Raw genomic sequence first — 18,108 nt, 5'->3', positions numbered from 1 at the left:
TTAGGCGGCTGTAGAATGTGGCGGCGGTAGCAAGAGAGGCGGCAGCGCTCGGCGGTCAACTTCCAGCCTTGGAGTAGCTTCCAAGCTCTCCTAATCTGGCTCGACGGAGGCGGCGCCGTCATGGAGTTTTCGTGCGAATATGGTGGCTGGGCGAGGAAGCTGCAGCGCAAGAAAGGTTTTCGGCCGAGGAGGTTGCTGCGTGAAGAAAGGACGGCGATGGGCTTCTGTCGACTTTCGGCATTGGAGTAGCTTCCAAGCTCTCCTAATCTGGCTCGACAAAGGCTGCGCCGTCATGGAATTTCCGTGCGAAGATGGTGGCTGGGCGAGGAAGATGTTCCGCCATCGACCATGATACTCGTCGGAGATGGCTGCCAGTGGCTATGGGGCGGCGGCGACATCATCTGTGACGAGGTTTGTGGGTGCGTTTGAGGATGATGTTGACGGTGATGAATCCGATCTAGATGGAGATAGAGACATATACCTACGTATATACACATATATGTTACATGTCAGGAAATAAAAATATTTTTATTTCCAAGTATTTGATGCTATTACTTATTATTTTTGGGTTGATTTATGTGGTATTACTTTTTGGTAAAATTTATTGTAGGGCATCCTCCATGAGGTAAGGTACTTTTGGTGTTGGTTGCTAACCGAGATACTTATCCCTCCTTGCCCGCGGGGTCTGGCGATGACAGTGAAATTGACGAGTGTCTATCTCCCTTGAGTTATTTGAATTCTTGCCCTAATAGTGGTTCCCATGGGTCTTCGGTGAGATTGAGCGAGCGTATTTTGGATAAGTCGGAGATTTTAAATCCATGTCAAGAACTTGAATTATCATCCAGACATATTCTTAAGATTCCAAAAAAATGGAGATTCTTGCCATGAACCGCCTCCGGGTTATTTTACTGTATATTTGGAGTACTTTAATTTTGGTTTTTCGCTTCCTTCTCATGCCCTTTTGATAGAAATTTTAGACAGTCTCGGGGTAAGTTTAAGTCAATTAACACCAAGTGTGATTCTCCTCTTTACGTGTTTCCTATGTAGAGTGAGCGAAATTAAAATGTCCCTGACTATAAACTTATTTTATGCGCTCTTCTCGGTGCGTCATTCCATGTCGGGTTCCTATATTTATTTTCTAATTCGGGGAGATTGTAAGTTTTTATCTCGTTGTCCATCTCCGAAAAGCGATTGGAGAAAAAAGTTTGTTTATGTCTGAGATTATGGTTGGGAGGTTCCCATAGTATGGAGTCCGGGCCACCGGAGAATTATTTTTAGCAAAACTCATCGTGAGTTGCAACTTGAATGTCGCTCATTATGCCTTTTTAAAAATTTGGTTGATCCACAAACTTTGCTTCCTGCTGGTATTTGCTTTTTCACTCTCTTGCATGCTATTGTATTTTTAAATAAATGTACCTTGCTCGGTGTAATTTGAGAATTTCTTGTATTTATTTATGTATTATTCTCCTTGTTTTTTTATAGGAAAAAAAATAAGTTTGGCGGAGGTCCGGGCGTGCATAGAGAAAAATGAGAAGGATGCGTCAAAAATGCTAAGAAAAGACTTCACAAATGAGCGAGCTATCATTGGTTCTCAAGAGCTTCCCCGGAGGAGGAAGTCTCCCGGGCCTTCAAATCATGCTCAGCGTTCTGTCCCACCATCCAAACGATCCGATGCGCATGACAGAAAGACTAGCGGCAAAAGGAAAGATGTTGCAGCTAGACCCGACATCGATGCACGTAGTAAAAAGGTTGAAGATCCTAGAGATCCGAAGAAAAAACGTGACGACGAACGAGTAGTTGATCTGGGAGCTCTCGAGGGTCGCCACTTGTTCGTGGAAGGAGTGAACCATAAAAATAATGATGGATCTTTTTGGGATTTGAAAGATCCAGAAATTGGTTGGAGAACGGGAGCGGACCTGATTAGAGATCATGATAGGCTACATTTACTGCCACAACCTACCGAAGTGTTGACTCGGTCTCTTGCTTCGTCCGCCTTCCAGGTATATCATTACTTGCTTGTTGTTATTTATTACGATTTTTACGTAACAAATAATTTTCTTTATCTATGGATTTTTATAGATTTTATCGTTTGCTCACACTTTTCAATTTCGAGAAGATAGGTCTCGAAATTTCGGGAAAAAATTTGATGACGAGCTTACGTCCTTAAGGGGTGAGTGCAAAAGACTTAGCGAGGAAAACACTAAGGCTAGAGATGATTTTCTCAAGTCGCAAAAGGAGCTTGAAGAAAAAACCAAAAGGTATGATATCTTGTGCCGGGAGATGGAGGAACTTAGAGGGAAATATTCCCGTGAATCGGAGACCGGTGAGATTTTTCTCAGTTCGTCAATAGGCAAGAATCTCTTGCGAAGCACCGGAGAAAAAGCAATTGAAGGCTATCGAGAATCCACAGCTTTTAGAGATGAAGTGATTCAGCGGACGATTGTTATTCATGATGAAGTTGTCGTGGATTGTCGCCAAGAACTACGGGATACTAAACTAGTTCCAGAGGAAATTATTATGATGATTCACCCTAAAATTCCGGAGCCTAGAACTGCAAGAGTTGAGGATGACTCGGATCCTCCCTTAGGGAATTTATTGGGAGGACTGGGTGATGAGGAGATGATCGAAGCTTTGCATTCGAATTTTTAGCTTATACAATCAATAATGACGGTGTGTGTCGAAGCTACATGGAGACTACTCTTTGGAGCCGTGGAGCAGTTTAACTTTATTATTTCTTGCCACTTTTGGGCAAAATTTTTCTTTGTAACAAAGTCAAAGTCATAAACTTTGTCTGTTCTTTTTGAGTAAGTAAGTAGTTGGTGGAAGAGCAAAGGAAAAATAATAATTCCTTTATATATATATATATATATATATATATATATATATATATATTCAATTTTGTCGATTATCATATCTCTTTTGCATTTTGAATTTGCTATTGCATACTTGTTTGATGAATAAAATACTATCGCTTTAATATTGGAGTACTTGGGAGGGGATCAGTCTCCCAAGATTTTATCTCATGGGGAAGTCCTAAACCCACTTAGTACGTGGTGAGGTATCTCGGGACTTGTAATATTATTATTTCGTCTTGACCTCTTACGGCGTCATAATTTCAAATGTCCCATGGGGCTGGCCAAGCCTCTTATTATTGGGAATTTTTTTTATGATTGCTAGGGTCTATGACGTTTACATCGTAAGTAAGCGTTAGTATAGGAGAGGAGATATGATAAGCTTTCGACAAAGTGATCTTCTTGTATAACAAAATAATCATATTAGTTGAAAACTACATAACCAAATTGTAGTATCAAAACATAAAGAAAATATGCTAGTAACAAAAAAGGTAGATTTAGCCTATTATTGGCGAGAGTTGCAGTTTATGCATAAAACTTCTTCAGGTTGGCCATGTTCCAAGGTCTGGGAAGTATTCTTCCATCTGAATGTTGGAGGCGATATGTTCCCATCATCACAATCTCAATTACTTTGTACGGGCCTTCCCATTTTGGGTCTAATTTACCCACAGACTTCAAGATGTCGGATTTTCTCAAGACCAGGTCTCCTACTTGGAAAGATCTTGGTTTGACTCTGTCATTGTATGCTTTAATCATACAAGCTCGATATCTCTCGGCTCGTGTCGAAGCTTCATCTCTCAGTTCATCCACCAAGTCCAATGAAATTCGGAGGGCTTGGTCATTCCCAGATGAAGCGTACTGTTTCACTCGCCATGATTGCTCTCCAATTTTGGCAGGAGCCACAGCTTTCGCTCCGTAGGCCAGGTTGAAAGGAGATTCTCTAGTTGAAGAGCGTGGAGTGGTTCGATATGCCCATAGAACAATTGGCAACTCATCCACCCATTTTCATTTGGCATTGCCTAGGCGTGTTTTGAGGTGCTGTAGAATGGTCCGGTTGGTGACCTCGGTTTGCCCATTTGCTTGAGGATTCCCTACAGAAGTGAAGAACTGCTTGATAAAGAGTCCTTTGCACCAGTCTTTTATCTTCGCTCCAGAGAATTGAGTTTCATTGTCTGAAACCAAGGTTTGAGGAATGCCAAATCTGCATACTATATTCTTCCATAAGAAATTAATTACATCTTTCTCGGATATTTTGGCCAATGGTTCAGCTTCGACCCATTTGGTGAAATAATCCACAGCAACTATCAGAAATTTTCTTTTTCCGGTAGCAGGAGGAAAAGGACCTACCAAATCCATTCCCCATTGAGCAAAAGATAGAGGACTTTCCAGGGGCTATAAGATTGTAGCCGGCTGGTGATGGAAGTTAGCATGCTCTTGACATGCGTGACAATGTTTCACTTACTCAATAGCGTCTTGCTTCATCGTTGGCCAAAAGTACCCTTGGTGCAATGCTTTTCCCGCGAGAGCTCTGCCAGCTAAGTGATTTTCACATATTCCTTCATGAATTTCACGGAGCACATAGTTTCTCTTAGCTGACGTTAGACACTTCAGGTAAGGGGAAGAGAAACCTCTTTTGTACAGTTCTCCGTCAATGATCGTGAACCGAGCAGCTCTCACTCTAAGTTTTCGAGCTTCGACTTGGTTAGCGGGTAGTTTCTCCTGCTTCAAATAGTCGATTATTTCATCTTTCCAACTAGGTTCTTCGCTGTCAGCACAGAAGATTGTAAAATCACTTTCATCAGTTTCTTCCTTGCCATATGTTAGGAATGTAATTTTCCTATTATCAACGTTGGCCAAGGAGCTTGCTAACTTGGCGAGACGGTCCGCTGACTCATTCTCCATTCTAGGTATCTGCTTCACATCGTAGCTGTCCAAACGTGAGAGAAGTTCATTCACTTGAGTGAGGTACCCAAGCATTTTATCTTCCTTCGCTTCATAATTTCCATTAACTTGACTGACTATAAGTTTGGAGTCGCTGTGTATCGTCAGTTTCTTTGCTCCTACCGACAGGGCCAATTTAATTCCCATGATGAAAGCTTCATATTCTGCCTCATTATTTGTTGCAGGGAATAGAAATTTGATGGCATATTGAAATTTATCTCCCTGTGGGCTCTCCACAACTATACCTGCACCGCTTCCTGTAGAGGTTGACGACCCGTCGACATAAACCATCCATGTTTGGGTGGAGCTTTCCTCTTGAGTTACTGCCATCTCTACTAGAAAATCAGCCAAAATTTGTGCTTTAATTGCTGGGCGCGGGCGATATTCAATTCCATATTGGCTCAATTCGACAGCCCACTTAACCATTCTTCCCGATGCTTCAGGACTCGAGATAATTTGTTTCAGAGGATGATTGGTGAGTACAATTATTGGATGAGACTGAAAGTAAGGACGTAGTTTTCTTGCTGCAGTTACCAAAGCCAGTGCCACTTTCTCGATCTTTGTATATCTTAATTCTGCTCCGTGTAAAGTTCGGTTGATATAGTACACTGGTTTGTGCTCACGTCCTACTTCAGATACCAATATTGCACTTACCGCCTTCGCAGATATTGCTAGATAAATCAGCAGGGTGTCACCCTCCTTTGGTTTTACCAACAACGGCGGAGAGGTCAGATGTCTTTTCAACTCGTCAAATGCTTGCTGACATTCTTCTGTCCATCGAAAACCATTTCCACTCCTCAACAGTTTGAAGAATGGTAACCCCTTGTCTGCAGATCTTGAAATAAACCGGTTGAGGGCGGCCAAACGTCCTGTTAATTCCTGGATGCCTTTCACACTTTTTGGAGGATTCATGTTCAAAATTGCTTTAATTTTTTCAGGGTTGGCTTCTATTCCTCGTTCTGACACCATGTAACCAAGAAATTTGCCTCCTCGTACGCCAAAAGTGCATTTGTCCGGATTGAGCTTCATCCTGTATTTTTTGAGTATACTGAAGCATTCCCCAAGATCTTTCAAGTGATTAGATGTTTGGGTACTTTTGACGAGCATGTCGTCTATATAAACTTCCATGTTATGTCCGATCAAGCGTTCGAACATGGTATTTACCAGACGTTGATAGGTAGCTCCAGCATTCTTTAGCCCAAACGGCATAACATCATAGCAATAAATCCCCCTATCGGTGATGAAACTTGCCTTTTCTTGGTCTTCTGGTGCTAGACCAATCTGATTGTATCCTTGATACGCATCAAGAAAAGTGAGCAGCTCGCATCCTGCTGTCGAATCGACTAACAAGTCAATTTGAGGGAGTGGAAACAGATCTTTCAGGCATGCTTTATTGAGATCAGTGAAATCTATACACAAACGCCATTTTCCTCCAGGTTTTGGTACTAAGACAACATTTGCAAGCCAATCTGGGTATGTAACTGGCCTGATGTATCTTGCTGCTAAGAGTTTTTCCACTTCAGCGGCTATATGTCGATTTTTATCTGGGCCAAATGCTCTTTTCTTTTGCTTCACCGGTTTCATTTTCGGATCAACACGGAGGTGATGGAGCGCATATTCATTGGGTATTCCGGGAAAAGGCTCATCACCCCAAGCAAACACGTCCAAATTGCGACCAAGAAAATTTTTCAACTTCTCTTCCAGCTCAGGAGGTAATTCGGTACGGATCTTTAGGGTTTTCTTGGGATCAGTTGGAATGATTGCCACATGTTTCAGAGTTTCGGTTGCTATTATTCTCTCTTTGCTCTGGACTTCTTCATCCACCAACTGTATTCCATTTTCATGTAAAAATTTTCCAGGTTTCGGTGCTCTTTCCTCACTAGAAACTTGTCTTTTACGATTTCCTGATGAACCCCGCAATGTCACCGCATGACATTCTCTGGCTAGACGATGGTCACCAATGGATTCTCCTACTCCTCCTGGAGTCGGAAACTTCAGCTTCATATGATATGTCGATCCGATGGCTTGGAATATATTGAGACTTGGTCGTCCCAATATCACATTGTACGCAGATGAAGCCTTTACTACAAGGAATTTCACCATCTTAGTAGACCGTTTGGGGTAAGAATCTAAGGAAAGAGGAAGCGTTACTTCTCCCAAAGCTTCAACTATTTCTCCAAAAAATTCGACTAGTGGAGTGTTGACTGGAGTTAACTGTGCATTACTAATACCCAACTTCACGAATGCATCATGAAAAATTATGTCGGCCGAACTTCCTGAATCCACTAGAATTTTCTTTACCCAAAAATTGGAGATTGTGGCTGAGATGATTAAAGCATCATTATGTGTGCCCCGAGGGTTCTCCAGATCTTTGTCACTGAAAGCTAATCCATCTTGGATGGTTCCAATTTCATATATCTACAAGGATGTGGGGCTAGATAAATTGTTGGTTCCTTTTGCTGCCCGTAGAAGGGCTTTTCTTGCATTGTTTGAGTCGCCACAAGCAAGCCCCCCAGTGATTACGACGATTACCCCTCCCGAGGGCAAATTTTCATCAACTCGTTCATGTTGTTTCCCAGCTTCATCATGGCGCTTTTGATAGTCACGTTTTGGTTGTTCAACCCGACGTCTGTCATCTCGCTTTTCACTGCGGGATTTGTCCACAAAATTTTCCAAATGCCCACGTTTTATGAGTTTTTCAATTTCTGCTCGCAAACTGAAACAATCTTCTGTAGTACGACCTTTATCTTTATGAAAATGGCAGTACTTGTCCGAACGCTGGCGCTTTGGGTTATTTTGCATTGGGCGAGGGGGACGCAACAACCCTTGTTTTTCAGCCACTACCAGTATATCGGTCAGACGTGCATTGAGGGGTGTATTTTGGAGGTGGGGGCTCTGTGATGTTCGCTTCTCGTCTCGCTTTCTAATATCTGATTTATCTTCTTCTCTCTTTATTTTATTCAAGTAGTGTGGCTCTACAGATTCTTCAACCGTATGTATTTCTCAGCTCTTTCCAATAATTCCTCTAAGTTTTTTGACGCCCTTCCCGCTATTGATTCTTTGAACTTCCGATGGCGCAAGTTTTGTTGCATTATTCCAGCTAACAAATCATGGTTCACGTGTAAGACTTCGTGCACCGCATGAGTAAATCGCCGAACATAGTCCCTCAAATATTCTCCTTCTTTTTGAATGACTATGAACAAATATGCTGCTGTTTTTGGGTATTTTTTGTTAATTGAGAATTGCTGGATGAAGCAGTCAGTAAGTTGCTCCAAATTGGCAATAGATCCAGAGGGTAAATTATTGAACCATGTGAGTGCTCTTCTTGATAATGTTGTTCGGAAAATTTTACAATATGCAGCATATGTGATATCATACAAATTCGTTTTCGTGTAGAATTTGTCAATATGGTGTTGGGAGTCACTCGTTCCATCGAACTCATGTAAGCTGGGGATTTTGACTCCCTTTGGTAATGCTTCAGATAATATGTTATCAGTGAAGGGGCTTCGACGTGACGGCAAAATTGCGGACATATTCTCTCCAGTTACATGTGTGCGAGATCCATCCTTCTGAGCTGGATTAGTGATCTTGTTTTCGCCAGAAGTGTCATGAACTGTGTGAACACTGGCTTCACCATCTTTCTGAGTAGTATTTTTCTTGGTCCCCCTTGATCTTTATCATTCACTTTAGACTTATCTTTATTTGGGTCTCCGTTATTAGGGTCAAGAGATGACGAACCTTCAGTCTGAGCCTTTTTCTTGCTGATTTTGCGCTTGCGGGTTTCTAGGTACTGAGCAACTGCATCTTTTGTTGCGAGTGCTGTTGTGTTTTCCATTAGCGCAGTCAAGTCTTCACAGGTGAGAGTAATACTCGGCGGTGCGTTTCCATTGTTATTATTTCCTTGAGACATTTTTGAAGTAATATGTGTTCTCAATGACGTAGTGAACGGTTTCCCACAGACGGCGCCAAGCTGATGTAGCCAAAAATCACTTGTACTCGATACGTTGCTTCCGCAAAGTCCGGAGTATGAATAAATCCTTGCACGTTCCCTTGGAAGATCTTCAGTGGGTTGTTCCTACGTCACAAAATAAAGTCAGAGGAGCCGGGAGGGTTTCCGGCGAAGACACTCCGACGCTCAAGTCAGTTATTACTCAAGAAATAATAATCGAGAGTAAGCGTTATAGTGCTAAAGAAAGTGTGTACCTTAATAATGAGGTGACTTGAACTATTTATAGATATTCGGAGAGTTTCACGGGCTTGAGCCTCTTATGAGCTTTTGTAGAATTCAGGGTCTGCTTGAATTAAATATATATAATATTTAAATAAGCTTGGGCTTCAAAAATATTTGGAGTGGACCTTCATGATTGGGCTCAGGCCCAGTTGAATTTTCAGGTGTAACCTATCAGTCGGGATTTCGAAAATTTTTACTACCCCTAATAATAATATCAAACATTTGCGTTTAGAGCGAGAAATTATTTTTAAAAGAAATTTTCTGTATTCTAAAAATAAGAAAAAAATATTGATTATTATAATATTATTATTATATTGATATATATAATATTTAAATAAGCTTGGGCTTCAAAAATATTTGGAGTGGACCTTCATGATTGGGCTCAGGCCTAGTTGAATTTTCAGGTGTAACCTATCAGTCGGGATTTCGAAAATTTTTACTACCCCTAATAATAATATCAAACATTTGCGTTTAGAGCGAGAAATTATTTTTAAAAGAAATTTTCTGTATTCTAAAAATAAGAAAAAAATATTGATTATTATAATATTATTATTATATTGATATTGATGAAATCTGGATAGAATAAAAATAAACGCGTCCCGCCTAAACACCCGACCCGCCTTTATTTATTTGACTCAAATCGTAAAATCTAATTCAGGCCCAGATTTCATTTCCTTTCATTTCTCCACTCTCAGCCGCTGCCAACCTCTCAAACCCTAACCCTACCAGGTATCTTATTTTCCATCGATCTTCATTCTGTTCCCCACCATTTCTTATTCGTTTTCTCAGATTTTCTATTCGTTTTCTCAGCGTTTCAGCATGAAAGGAGGCAAATCGAAGGCTGAATCGAAGAGAGGAGACAGCAGGTGACTGGAGATATCTCTATACCTTTTTTTTTTTTTTTGGAGAATATAATTTTATGTGTCATTTCTTAGATAAATGCTGTAGATCGGCGAGCGTAAAATTGTCCTGCGTGCATTTATGAAATTCATTTTTCTCGTTGTTTTTTTCGATTTTTGTTGTATTTTAGCATTTAATTTGACGGAGAAGTAGCGATTGGTCCTTGTTATAGTGGTCCTCAACAACCTTCGAGTTTTCGTTACGGTTCCCTGGTCGTTTCTTTCGTCCTTTTATTTTTCTTGTCACGATCGATTTTTTTTTTCAAGGATTTTACATTGTGCTATGTTGATTTCTGAAAATTGATGGACATTTATGAGTATGCATATCGGAAAATTGATACTTGTTTATCGATTTTTTCTTATTTCATCATTGGATTAGATAGTCATTTTATTAGTTTTCTAGTTATATTTAATCAGATGTGATTAATTTCTCTGGTTTGCACTCTAGGCTTGCAGTGAAGAAGCAAACAAAGAAGGAGAAAAATGCGGCCAAGGACCCTAACAAGCCAAAGAGGCCTCCTAGTGCTTTCTTTGTTTTCATGTCAGTGAATGATATTTCGTGGATTTTCCTGAAACTTTTTTTTGCCAGCTTATTGATTAGAATTTATAATTTTCTCTGCAATGCTTCACATGGTAGTCTGTTGTGTAATTTGAAATCGGTGGGTGCAGGGAGAGCTTCAGAAAGCAATTCAAGGAAAAACACCCCCACACTAAATCAGTTGCTGTGGTGAGTTGGTTGTTCTTTACTAAATATACATGAGAATCAACGGAGTTTTGTTTACGAGACCTGAGACAGTTAATGGAATTATTATAGATTGGAAAGGCTGGTGGTGACAGGTGGAAGTCAATGGATGAAGATGTAAGTACAGATTTCAGAGGTCTATGTATGGGCAGTTAACTTTTAAATTATGTTTTTGATGATGATATGTGACTTGAATATCAGGACAAAGCTCCTTTTGTCGAAATAGCAGCACAGAGGAAGGAGGAATATGAGCGAAAAATGGAAGCCTACAACAAAAAACTGGTAACCGCATTATAGTTTCTTTTTTTTCCCTCCTTTTTTATTCTGGGATATGATAACATCACATATCCTGTCATTTTACTAGGCTGGGGGTGGTGACGACGATTCTGACAAGTCTAAGTCTGAAATTAATGACGAGGAAGATGAGGATAGCAGTGGAGGGGTATGGTGTTTATGTCTTATTTTCATTTCGCAATTACACCATGAAGCATAGCGATGACTGATGGAAATTTTTTCGTTAATATAGGATGAAGAAGACGATGGCTAAGCACTACCTGTGATGATGAAATTCTTTTATGGAACTCTTTTGGTGATCGGTTACAGTAAATTTTAGTTTCTTGACATCCAACTTTTGCTAGTACATTTGGCAATTTCTGGGAATGTAAAGGTTCCTAGTCACATGACGTAGACTTTATTAAAGTGGGATTTAACTTTATAGCTCATTTTATCTCTTAGAGCTATTGATGCTTTTGTTATGGTATTTGCAAGGAATTCTGTAGTTGTCAATCCATGTTATCTCTCGAGTTTCACCTCGCTTTAGTGTTGATCTTTGACTTTGTCGTGGAGCTTTAACGAAATATGTGAGACTCATACCTGAATCAACCATTTCTTGCATCGTGGGATTGTGTACCAATTGTTTTTTGTTTTAATATCTGAGTCTCCTTTCGTACGAAACGTGCCTTCGTGATGTTGTTATTGATAAAATGGGTAAATAAAAAATCTTTTAGTATGAAGCTATGTATGATTTTGTATCAATATTGTACTCGATTGAATTTAATAATTTTATCATTGAGAGCGAGGCTACTCGTGTCCGGGTCCCAACTCCCATGTCCCTACCCGGACATTCCAAGCTTGTTAATTCATGCGTGACCGAGTTGGGAACCTAAACCTCGTCCAATTTCAGAGGCCCTACTCCACCACGTTCAGCTAAAATTGAATTTGTCGCCTTTGTATCACGTTTAGACCAAGAATATAATCGTAGTCTTAACTGGGGGCATAACATGTAAAATTTTTAGGTAAAAACATATCATTAATCTAGATCGCACATAATTATGTTTTAAACAGTTTATAACTGCTAATTCTCATGCATCTTGTTATGAATTATGAATATTTGTTTTTTTGTTTTTTGCTTTTATATAAGAAAACATCGTCGATATGTGGCAACAATGAATACTTGTGTGGTTATTTATTATTTTTATTTCATTCAACAAGAAGCCAATCGAGGAATGAAGAGTCGAGAGTCTTATTAAAGGCTTTTCAATGTACTTAGATTGAAGTGTAAAAATTATTTAGCCCATGGAATAATTGAAGAGTTATTAAGTGCTTAACTGATGTCCAATGCGTCAACTGATGTTATAAGGTCGTTCATAGTCTATAAACTAACAAGACTTTCCTGAAATTTGATGTATCACAGTGGAACTTGCTGTGATTGGAATAAAAGTGGAGCAGAAATTGTTTTAAAAAAAATTTAAAATGTTTTTAGACTTCCACCTAAATTATTTACTCTCCCCCTGTATTTACTCGATCAATGTTTACTACATTCCTCATATTCCGATATTTTATTAAGAACGATTGTTTCATTTTAAAACGAAGGAACAGTGGAGGTTTGTCCAGTGCTGCGAGGTGTGCAAGGAACTAAAATGTGTTAAAGTTCCTAAAGAGTGTTGGATGTACTAAAAAGTGATTGATAATTAATATACCAACGAACAGTAATGAGTAAAGAAGTGTTAGAATATGCTATAAGTGCTGGAGATGGAGGGGGTTACGTCGAGAGTCGAAACAATCTCCTAAGCTTGTTTCGGGTAGAAAATTGTAGCGGAGTCGACTTGAATTATTAGAAAATAACCGTCTAGTAGAGAATATCAAATTATATATTTCAAAAATTGTAGCGGATGTGGATTTAAATTATCATAAAAGGACCGTCTAAAAGTGAATATCAACTCATATTTTAGTTTTTCTTTAAATATATATACATTATTAAAGTAATAAATTTTTTTTTGGATAGATACATTTATTTACAAAATTATAATGGTTGAAATAAAATCGGTTTAAGCTTGAGATGGCGGGGGTAGATCCATTAACTTGTCCGAATAACGGAGTTCTCTAAACTGTACTTATAAACGACGTCGTAACACATTACTATACCTAAACGAAAAGGCGAGCCTTCCCCGTCACAATGGGTAAGGTAGCTGAAACCGCCGCAGCCACGGCGGAGCTGAAGCTAAAGAAGAGGAAGAAGAAAGGGCGCCCTCCTAAAGCTTCTTACCTCCGTTCTACCCCTACAAAACCAATTAATTATGTTGCCGCCCCATCCAGCGACCGCCGATCCGCTCGCCGGAGCCATAGTTTGAACAATTTGGATGAATTCGATGACGAGGATGAAGACGAGAGGAAGGAGAAGAAAGTCAAGCTGGTTGTTCGTTTGCCTGAATCCAATGAGGAAGACATTGATCAGAAGCAACAGAATAACAGGCGGCGTTCGCGGGATTATGACTCGGGTTCTGGATCGGATTCCGACCCAAATTCTGATGATCAGGAGGGGTCGGATAAGAAGCGGAGGATTAATACTGTGGATCGTGGATCTAACCACGCGGATTCCATGCAGGTTCGTTTTTTCTTTTTCTTTTTAATTAAAAATGAAATTAAAGAAAATTTAGTATGGGTTTGAAGATCTGAAGTGGGTGCTTTAGTTTGGACTTGGTCAAGTCTGAATCTTTGTGTGCTGGGAAAAAAAAAAAAAGAAAGAAAAAGGAAACACTTGTGTAATTCGTTTTCCATTTGCATGAATCTGGTTTTATTTTCCACGTTTGTAGCTTTTAAATGTTCCATATAATCATGATCCATTTATTTCTATTTATGTATTTCTAGAGAATTTTGCCTTGAAGAGAGATGGATTTTTTTTTTTCACCTTGATCATCAATAATCTTCTTCCTCTTTTAATTGCAAGTATGTTATGCTGATTGGGAATTTAGTAAACGGTAGCCATATTTTGGAAAATATACGAATCTATTGCCTATAACTAGCTGGTGCTACCGTTTTATTTACTAACTTTCCCCAAGTCCTTTTCTCCTTGACTTTCATTAATGGCTTTTCTCGTTATTTGTTCAATTTTACCACTTTGTTGGTTTCTTAATATTTGTGGTTTAATTGGTTTTTGCAGGAAAAAAAGGTTTCGACAGTGACAGAAACTCTACATGGTTTTTATCATATCCACGCCCCTTCTTGATTGCATCTGTGTTTGGATTATCTGATTGTGAGCTTTTTCATTTTCTTGGACAGGGTCAACCATGGATTCTGGTCCCACAACACCTTTGCCAGACAGAACATTGTTGGTCTTCATTCTTGACAGGCTCCAAAAGTAAGTGCTTTCTTGTCTGCCTGTTCTGCTTGCTTAGAGACTTATTTCTTCTTTATATCGCACTTTTCTTTTTTCCAATGTTCAGTTTGTCAGTGTTGGTTGATTGGATGGATTTACTGCAGGAAGGATATTTATGGGGTGTTTTCTGAGCCCGTGGATCCCAATGAGGTGACTGTACATTCAAAGATTGATGAAAATTATGGGTTTGTTGAGGGGCTGATGTGGAATTATTTTTCTTGCAGCTGCCTGATTATGGTGAAATAATTGAGCTCCCGATGGACTTTGGGACTGTGAGGAAGAAACTTGATGGGGGAGCTTATAAGAATTTGGAAGAATTAGAGGTTGGTTTTGATTTAGTTAAGCCAATTTCTTTTTGGACACACTATGAATAATCCTTTGATCTACAGATGAATTATACTTGTTGGTTGAGTTGGTTGGAAGTATTGATTCGAAATATGCTGAGATTTGATTAGAATGCCTGCCTAATCCGAAAATCAAATGCAACTGATTTAGTTATTCAAAACTATTGCTATTGGGCCAATGTGACCCTAAATTCTATTTCTTGGTCATCACTTTTTTAATGATATTGCTTGATGAAGAGTTAAAGAGTGTACTTGATATTACCATTTGACACGAGGCTAATGTGTTGACTTAAATAATCAAAGTATAAATTTAAAATTTTTATGACGAAGCTCGATAATAGTATCAGACATCTTGAGCATTTGATGGTGGCTGTGTTTTTGCATTGTATTTCTCTCTCTCTCTCTCTCTCTCTCTCTCTCTCTCTCTCTCTCTCACACACACACACACACACACACACACATAAATTTTTTGTGGTTGATGAACACAGTGTTGAGATATATTTTATCCAATATGTGTATCTAGGATAATGAGAAAAAACTATGCCACCATGAATGATTAATAAACAATTTTACTTACCTTTTAATCATGTTTTGGACCTGTATTAGGCAGTAACATCTTTGGACCAATAAAACAGAGGCCAGGGATGTGAATGGTTTTACCAAGATTGCAGAAATCAAAGAACGGACTACATGTGAGAGTGCGTCTGCATAATAATGTGAACCAATTGCGACAATCATGTTATTTGCCTTGATCCAGTGATAATCACTTTTTCCTCTGTTTATTGTTGACTAACTATTGCATGACTGTTGTGAATTTTTATCGTTTTTAATTTTGGATTTTATTGGGATTCAGATAATATTGCTTGACCTATTCCTATTCTATATCTCCCCTCAATTTGTTGTTATCCTCGGAAGTTGGTACAAGCATGTAATTTTGTTTATTGTTTGTGTATCTATGCACCATTGATTTCTTAGAATTCTACATGGAGATCAGATAAATCACTGTAATTGATGGTGAATGTCCCCTGCATTTTCAGACCGATGTATTTCTGATATGTTCGAATGCCATGACGTATAATGCTCCAGATACCATCTATTATCGGCAGGTTTGCTAAGCCTTGAAGCTTGCTTTGTTTATTCTGCACAATTATCATGCTTTATATCTGAATCATGAAATACATTAGGCACGATCTATCCAAGAACTTGCAAAGAGGGACTTTGAAAATCTGAAGCATGAAGGTGATGATGGTGAACTACAGCCCAAAGTAGTGCGAAGAGGAAGGCCACCAAGCAAGAACCTGAAAAAGCCTGTTGATACATCTCCACTAGATCGTGTTAGTCCTGATCCTTCAGTTTCACTTCTTGCTAGTGCAGAAGAGAAAATAGTTGGTTCGAACTCTTACAATTTGAGGAAGGTACCAACACCTCAGAGATTTCGATATACAGCAGATCCCTCGAATTTCCGCTCTAGAAATGGTGAAAATAACTCAGAATGGTCGTCTGATTGGAGTGACTTTCCAGGTTCACTTTTATGTTTGTGATTCTGTCTGATTGTAGTTGTACACTTAGTTGATTCTCTTGTGATTATTGATTCTTCTTCTGAATTTGCATTGCAGCCTCCATTTTACGGGCTGACATGAAATATGGTAACAAACAGTTTACTGTGGATGAGAATAGGCGTGATACCTATAGGGAATTTAATCCACAGTCTTCTGGAAATAAACTGCCTGTCTTATCAAATACTTTTGGAAATTTGAAGCGATTGGTGCCGGTATGCATTTCAAAAATTTATTAATTTACTGCCTTTTAATTGGAAATCTGTTTGAGATGGGGACGCGTCTTTGCCAACAGTTTTCCTTGTATTTTGGATTTTCTTCATGCATGATTTACGGACGAAAGCTCAAGAGAGCCCCATTCAGGGCCTCATCTTCTTACTCTGTGCAAATATACTCATTGAACACATTCATTGCGATGAAACCTGTGACATTTGAGTAATGAGTCCCCAGGAATTTTTACCTCATTTGCTCTGTAAAAAGTTAACACTTGTGCACATCTCCACACTCGGCTTTTTTTCTTCTGCCTAGAGGTTCCATGATTTCCCTGTTGATCTTGTAGGTGGGGCTGCACGAACCACTTGCCTATGCGAGAAGCATGGCTAAGTATGCTGCAAATCTTGGGCCCATAGCCTGGATAATTGCATCGAAGAAAATAGAATATGTCTTACCTTCTGGGATACAATATGGTCCTGGCTGGGTTGGCGAGAAGGTAATTCCTTCACAACCATTGTGGCTGTCATCCGAGAAGGAAAAATCATTGAGCAACGCAGCCAGTTACTTCAATTCTAGCAAACCTGCGACACCCTCAACTCCTGCAGTAAATTCGGCTTTTGGATACTGTGCTTCTGAAGGAAAGCTCGAAGCTGCAAGGAAACCTAACAGCCAGAACGAGCCAGCTGTGCAGGGTAGACACGACTCTTCTGTGAAAACAGAGTTCCAGACTCCAGAAAACCCAATGTATCAATCCCACAGAAATGGCTTCCATGGAATGTTTGGATACGATCCATCTGCAGTGACAAATCCAAAACTGGCCATAGCAGTACACCCAGTTATGGATCCTACTCAAATGGTTGAAACGGAATCAAGAAACGAACCATCTTCAACTCATTCATCATCAACGAATCATGTCATTTTAGATGCGGCTAAGTTGACTGAAAATAGGAACACTTCACCAGTAGTTAGTCATACGGCACAAGGTATTATCCGAGTTCCGTTGTTCCAACAGATTCCACCGGACTTGAATGTGAAAGTTGCAGCAGGTTCTCCTACTTCTAGCTTACAGATTAGTTCACCTCAGCAGCCCGATTTGGCATTGCAACTCTGAGTATTGGATCGACTATTCAACGAGGAGGATGCTGCTCCTTTGTATTGTTTGTTAGTAGGGGACTTCGAGTGGTTAGTTGGAGCCCGACGAGGGAGGGTTTCGTTCGTGGCTGGGGCCGGATATAGTTTTATTAGTTGAAACCATGTAAGTCTTATTTACTACATTTAGACTACTTGAAAGCAATCTGCTTATATAGGAATGGTGGAGACTCGAATTTAATTGAAAGAAAGATATGTGTATGTTATCTTATGTAAATCGAAAGCAATTGATTTTTACGGAGAATTACGAATAAACCAATATTAAGGATCCATAAATAGACTGTGCGTATGGTCGTTAATGCTTTGAAGCTTCGTATGAGAGTAACAGCTTGTGTGCGGTTTCGGTTCCGGTTTTGAAAGTTCACAAAAACTCATATGATATGGTTATACTGGTGAATTTGCGATATAGATTGCTTAATGCTTATTCATGAAAAAATATTGATATTTTGTCAAAATAGTATTTTTAATTATAAATATGAGTCGGATTAATTCATTTTACGAATATAAATTATTGAGATATTTTGAC

The 18,108-nt window shown here is 39.4% G+C and overlaps 3 protein-coding genes across 3 annotated transcripts; 2 read left to right on the top strand and 1 right to left on the bottom strand.

Annotated features, from left to right (window-relative positions):
- Positions 1–3,377: 3,377 nt before the first annotated feature.
- Positions 3,378–7,595, bottom strand: LOC140864932 (uncharacterized). The gene is made up of 3 exons (XM_073269359.1): positions 7,326–7,595; positions 4,315–7,211; positions 3,378–3,792 (listed from the first exon to the last, which is right to left on the bottom strand). Exons 1-3 carry the CDS (start codon positions 7,593–7,595, stop codon positions 3,378–3,380), a joined length of 3,582 nt encoding a protein of 1,193 aa, XP_073125460.1.
- A 2,059-nt stretch (positions 7,596–9,654) lies between these two features.
- LOC140893759 (HMG1/2-like protein) lies at positions 9,655–11,474 on the top strand. The gene is made up of 8 exons (XM_073302734.1): positions 9,655–9,753; positions 9,835–9,890; positions 10,372–10,464; positions 10,593–10,650; positions 10,738–10,782; positions 10,867–10,947; positions 11,030–11,107; positions 11,192–11,474. Exons 2-8 carry the CDS (start codon positions 9,844–9,846, stop codon positions 11,210–11,212), a joined length of 423 nt encoding a protein of 140 aa, XP_073158835.1. The 5' UTR covers positions 9,655–9,753; positions 9,835–9,843; the 3' UTR covers positions 11,213–11,474.
- A 1,551-nt stretch (positions 11,475–13,025) lies between these two features.
- On the top strand, positions 13,026–17,788 carry LOC140885274 (uncharacterized). Its single transcript, XM_073292228.1, has 9 exons — positions 13,026–13,549; positions 14,105–14,141; positions 14,224–14,302; positions 14,425–14,470; positions 14,545–14,643; positions 15,702–15,770; positions 15,849–16,185; positions 16,281–16,435; positions 16,780–17,788. Exons 1-9 carry the CDS (start codon positions 13,121–13,123, stop codon positions 17,542–17,544), a joined length of 2,016 nt encoding a protein of 671 aa, XP_073148329.1. The 5' UTR covers positions 13,026–13,120; the 3' UTR covers positions 17,545–17,788.
- The last annotated feature ends 320 nt before the right edge of the window (positions 17,789–18,108 follow it).

This window comes from Henckelia pumila, chromosome 1 (assembly GCF_033568475.1).
Source record: "Henckelia pumila isolate YLH828 chromosome 1, ASM3356847v2, whole genome shotgun sequence".
Classification (NCBI taxonomy): Eukaryota; Viridiplantae; Streptophyta; class Magnoliopsida; order Lamiales; family Gesneriaceae; genus Henckelia; species Henckelia pumila.
Note: the sequence above shows the minus strand (reverse complement) of the source record. Positions and strands in the feature narration are given on the sequence as shown.

What these genes read in the sequence shown, in the direction of transcription:
- LOC140893759 (XM_073302734.1), top strand. Translation starts at nt 9,844, where the DNA reads ATGAAAGGAGGCAAATCGAAGGCTGAATCGAAGAGAGGAGACAGCAG. An exon ending in AGTGCTTTCTTTGTTTTCAT is followed by an intron (nt 10,465 to 10,592) that starts GTCAGTGAATGA and finishes CGGTGGGTGCAG; the next exon opens with GGAGAGCTTCAGAAAGCAAT. An exon ending in GGAAGTCAATGGATGAAGAT is followed by an intron (nt 10,783 to 10,866) that starts GTAAGTACAGAT and finishes CTTGAATATCAG; the next exon opens with GACAAAGCTCCTTTTGTCGA.
- LOC140864932 (XM_073269359.1), bottom strand. Translation starts at nt 7,595, where the DNA reads ATGCAAAATAACCCAAAGCGCCAGCGTTCGGACAAGTACTGCCATTTT. An exon ending in AAAATTTGCCCTCGGGAGGG is followed by an intron (nt 7,212 to 7,325) that starts GTAATCGTCGTA and finishes ACATCCTTGTAG; the next exon opens with ATATATGAAATTGGAACCAT. An exon ending in ATGAAGCAAGACGCTATTGA is followed by an intron (nt 3,793 to 4,314) that starts GTAAGTGAAACA and finishes CTCTTCAACTAG; the next exon opens with AGAATCTCCTTTCAACCTGG.
- LOC140885274 (XM_073292228.1), top strand. Translation starts at nt 13,121, where the DNA reads ATGGGTAAGGTAGCTGAAACCGCCGCAGCCACGGCGGAGCTGAAGCTA. An exon ending in ATTCTTGACAGGCTCCAAAA is followed by an intron (nt 14,303 to 14,424) that starts GTAAGTGCTTTC and finishes GATTTACTGCAG; the next exon opens with GAAGGATATTTATGGGGTGT. An exon ending in ATTTGAAGCGATTGGTGCCG is followed by an intron (nt 16,436 to 16,779) that starts GTATGCATTTCA and finishes TTGATCTTGTAG; the next exon opens with GTGGGGCTGCACGAACCACT.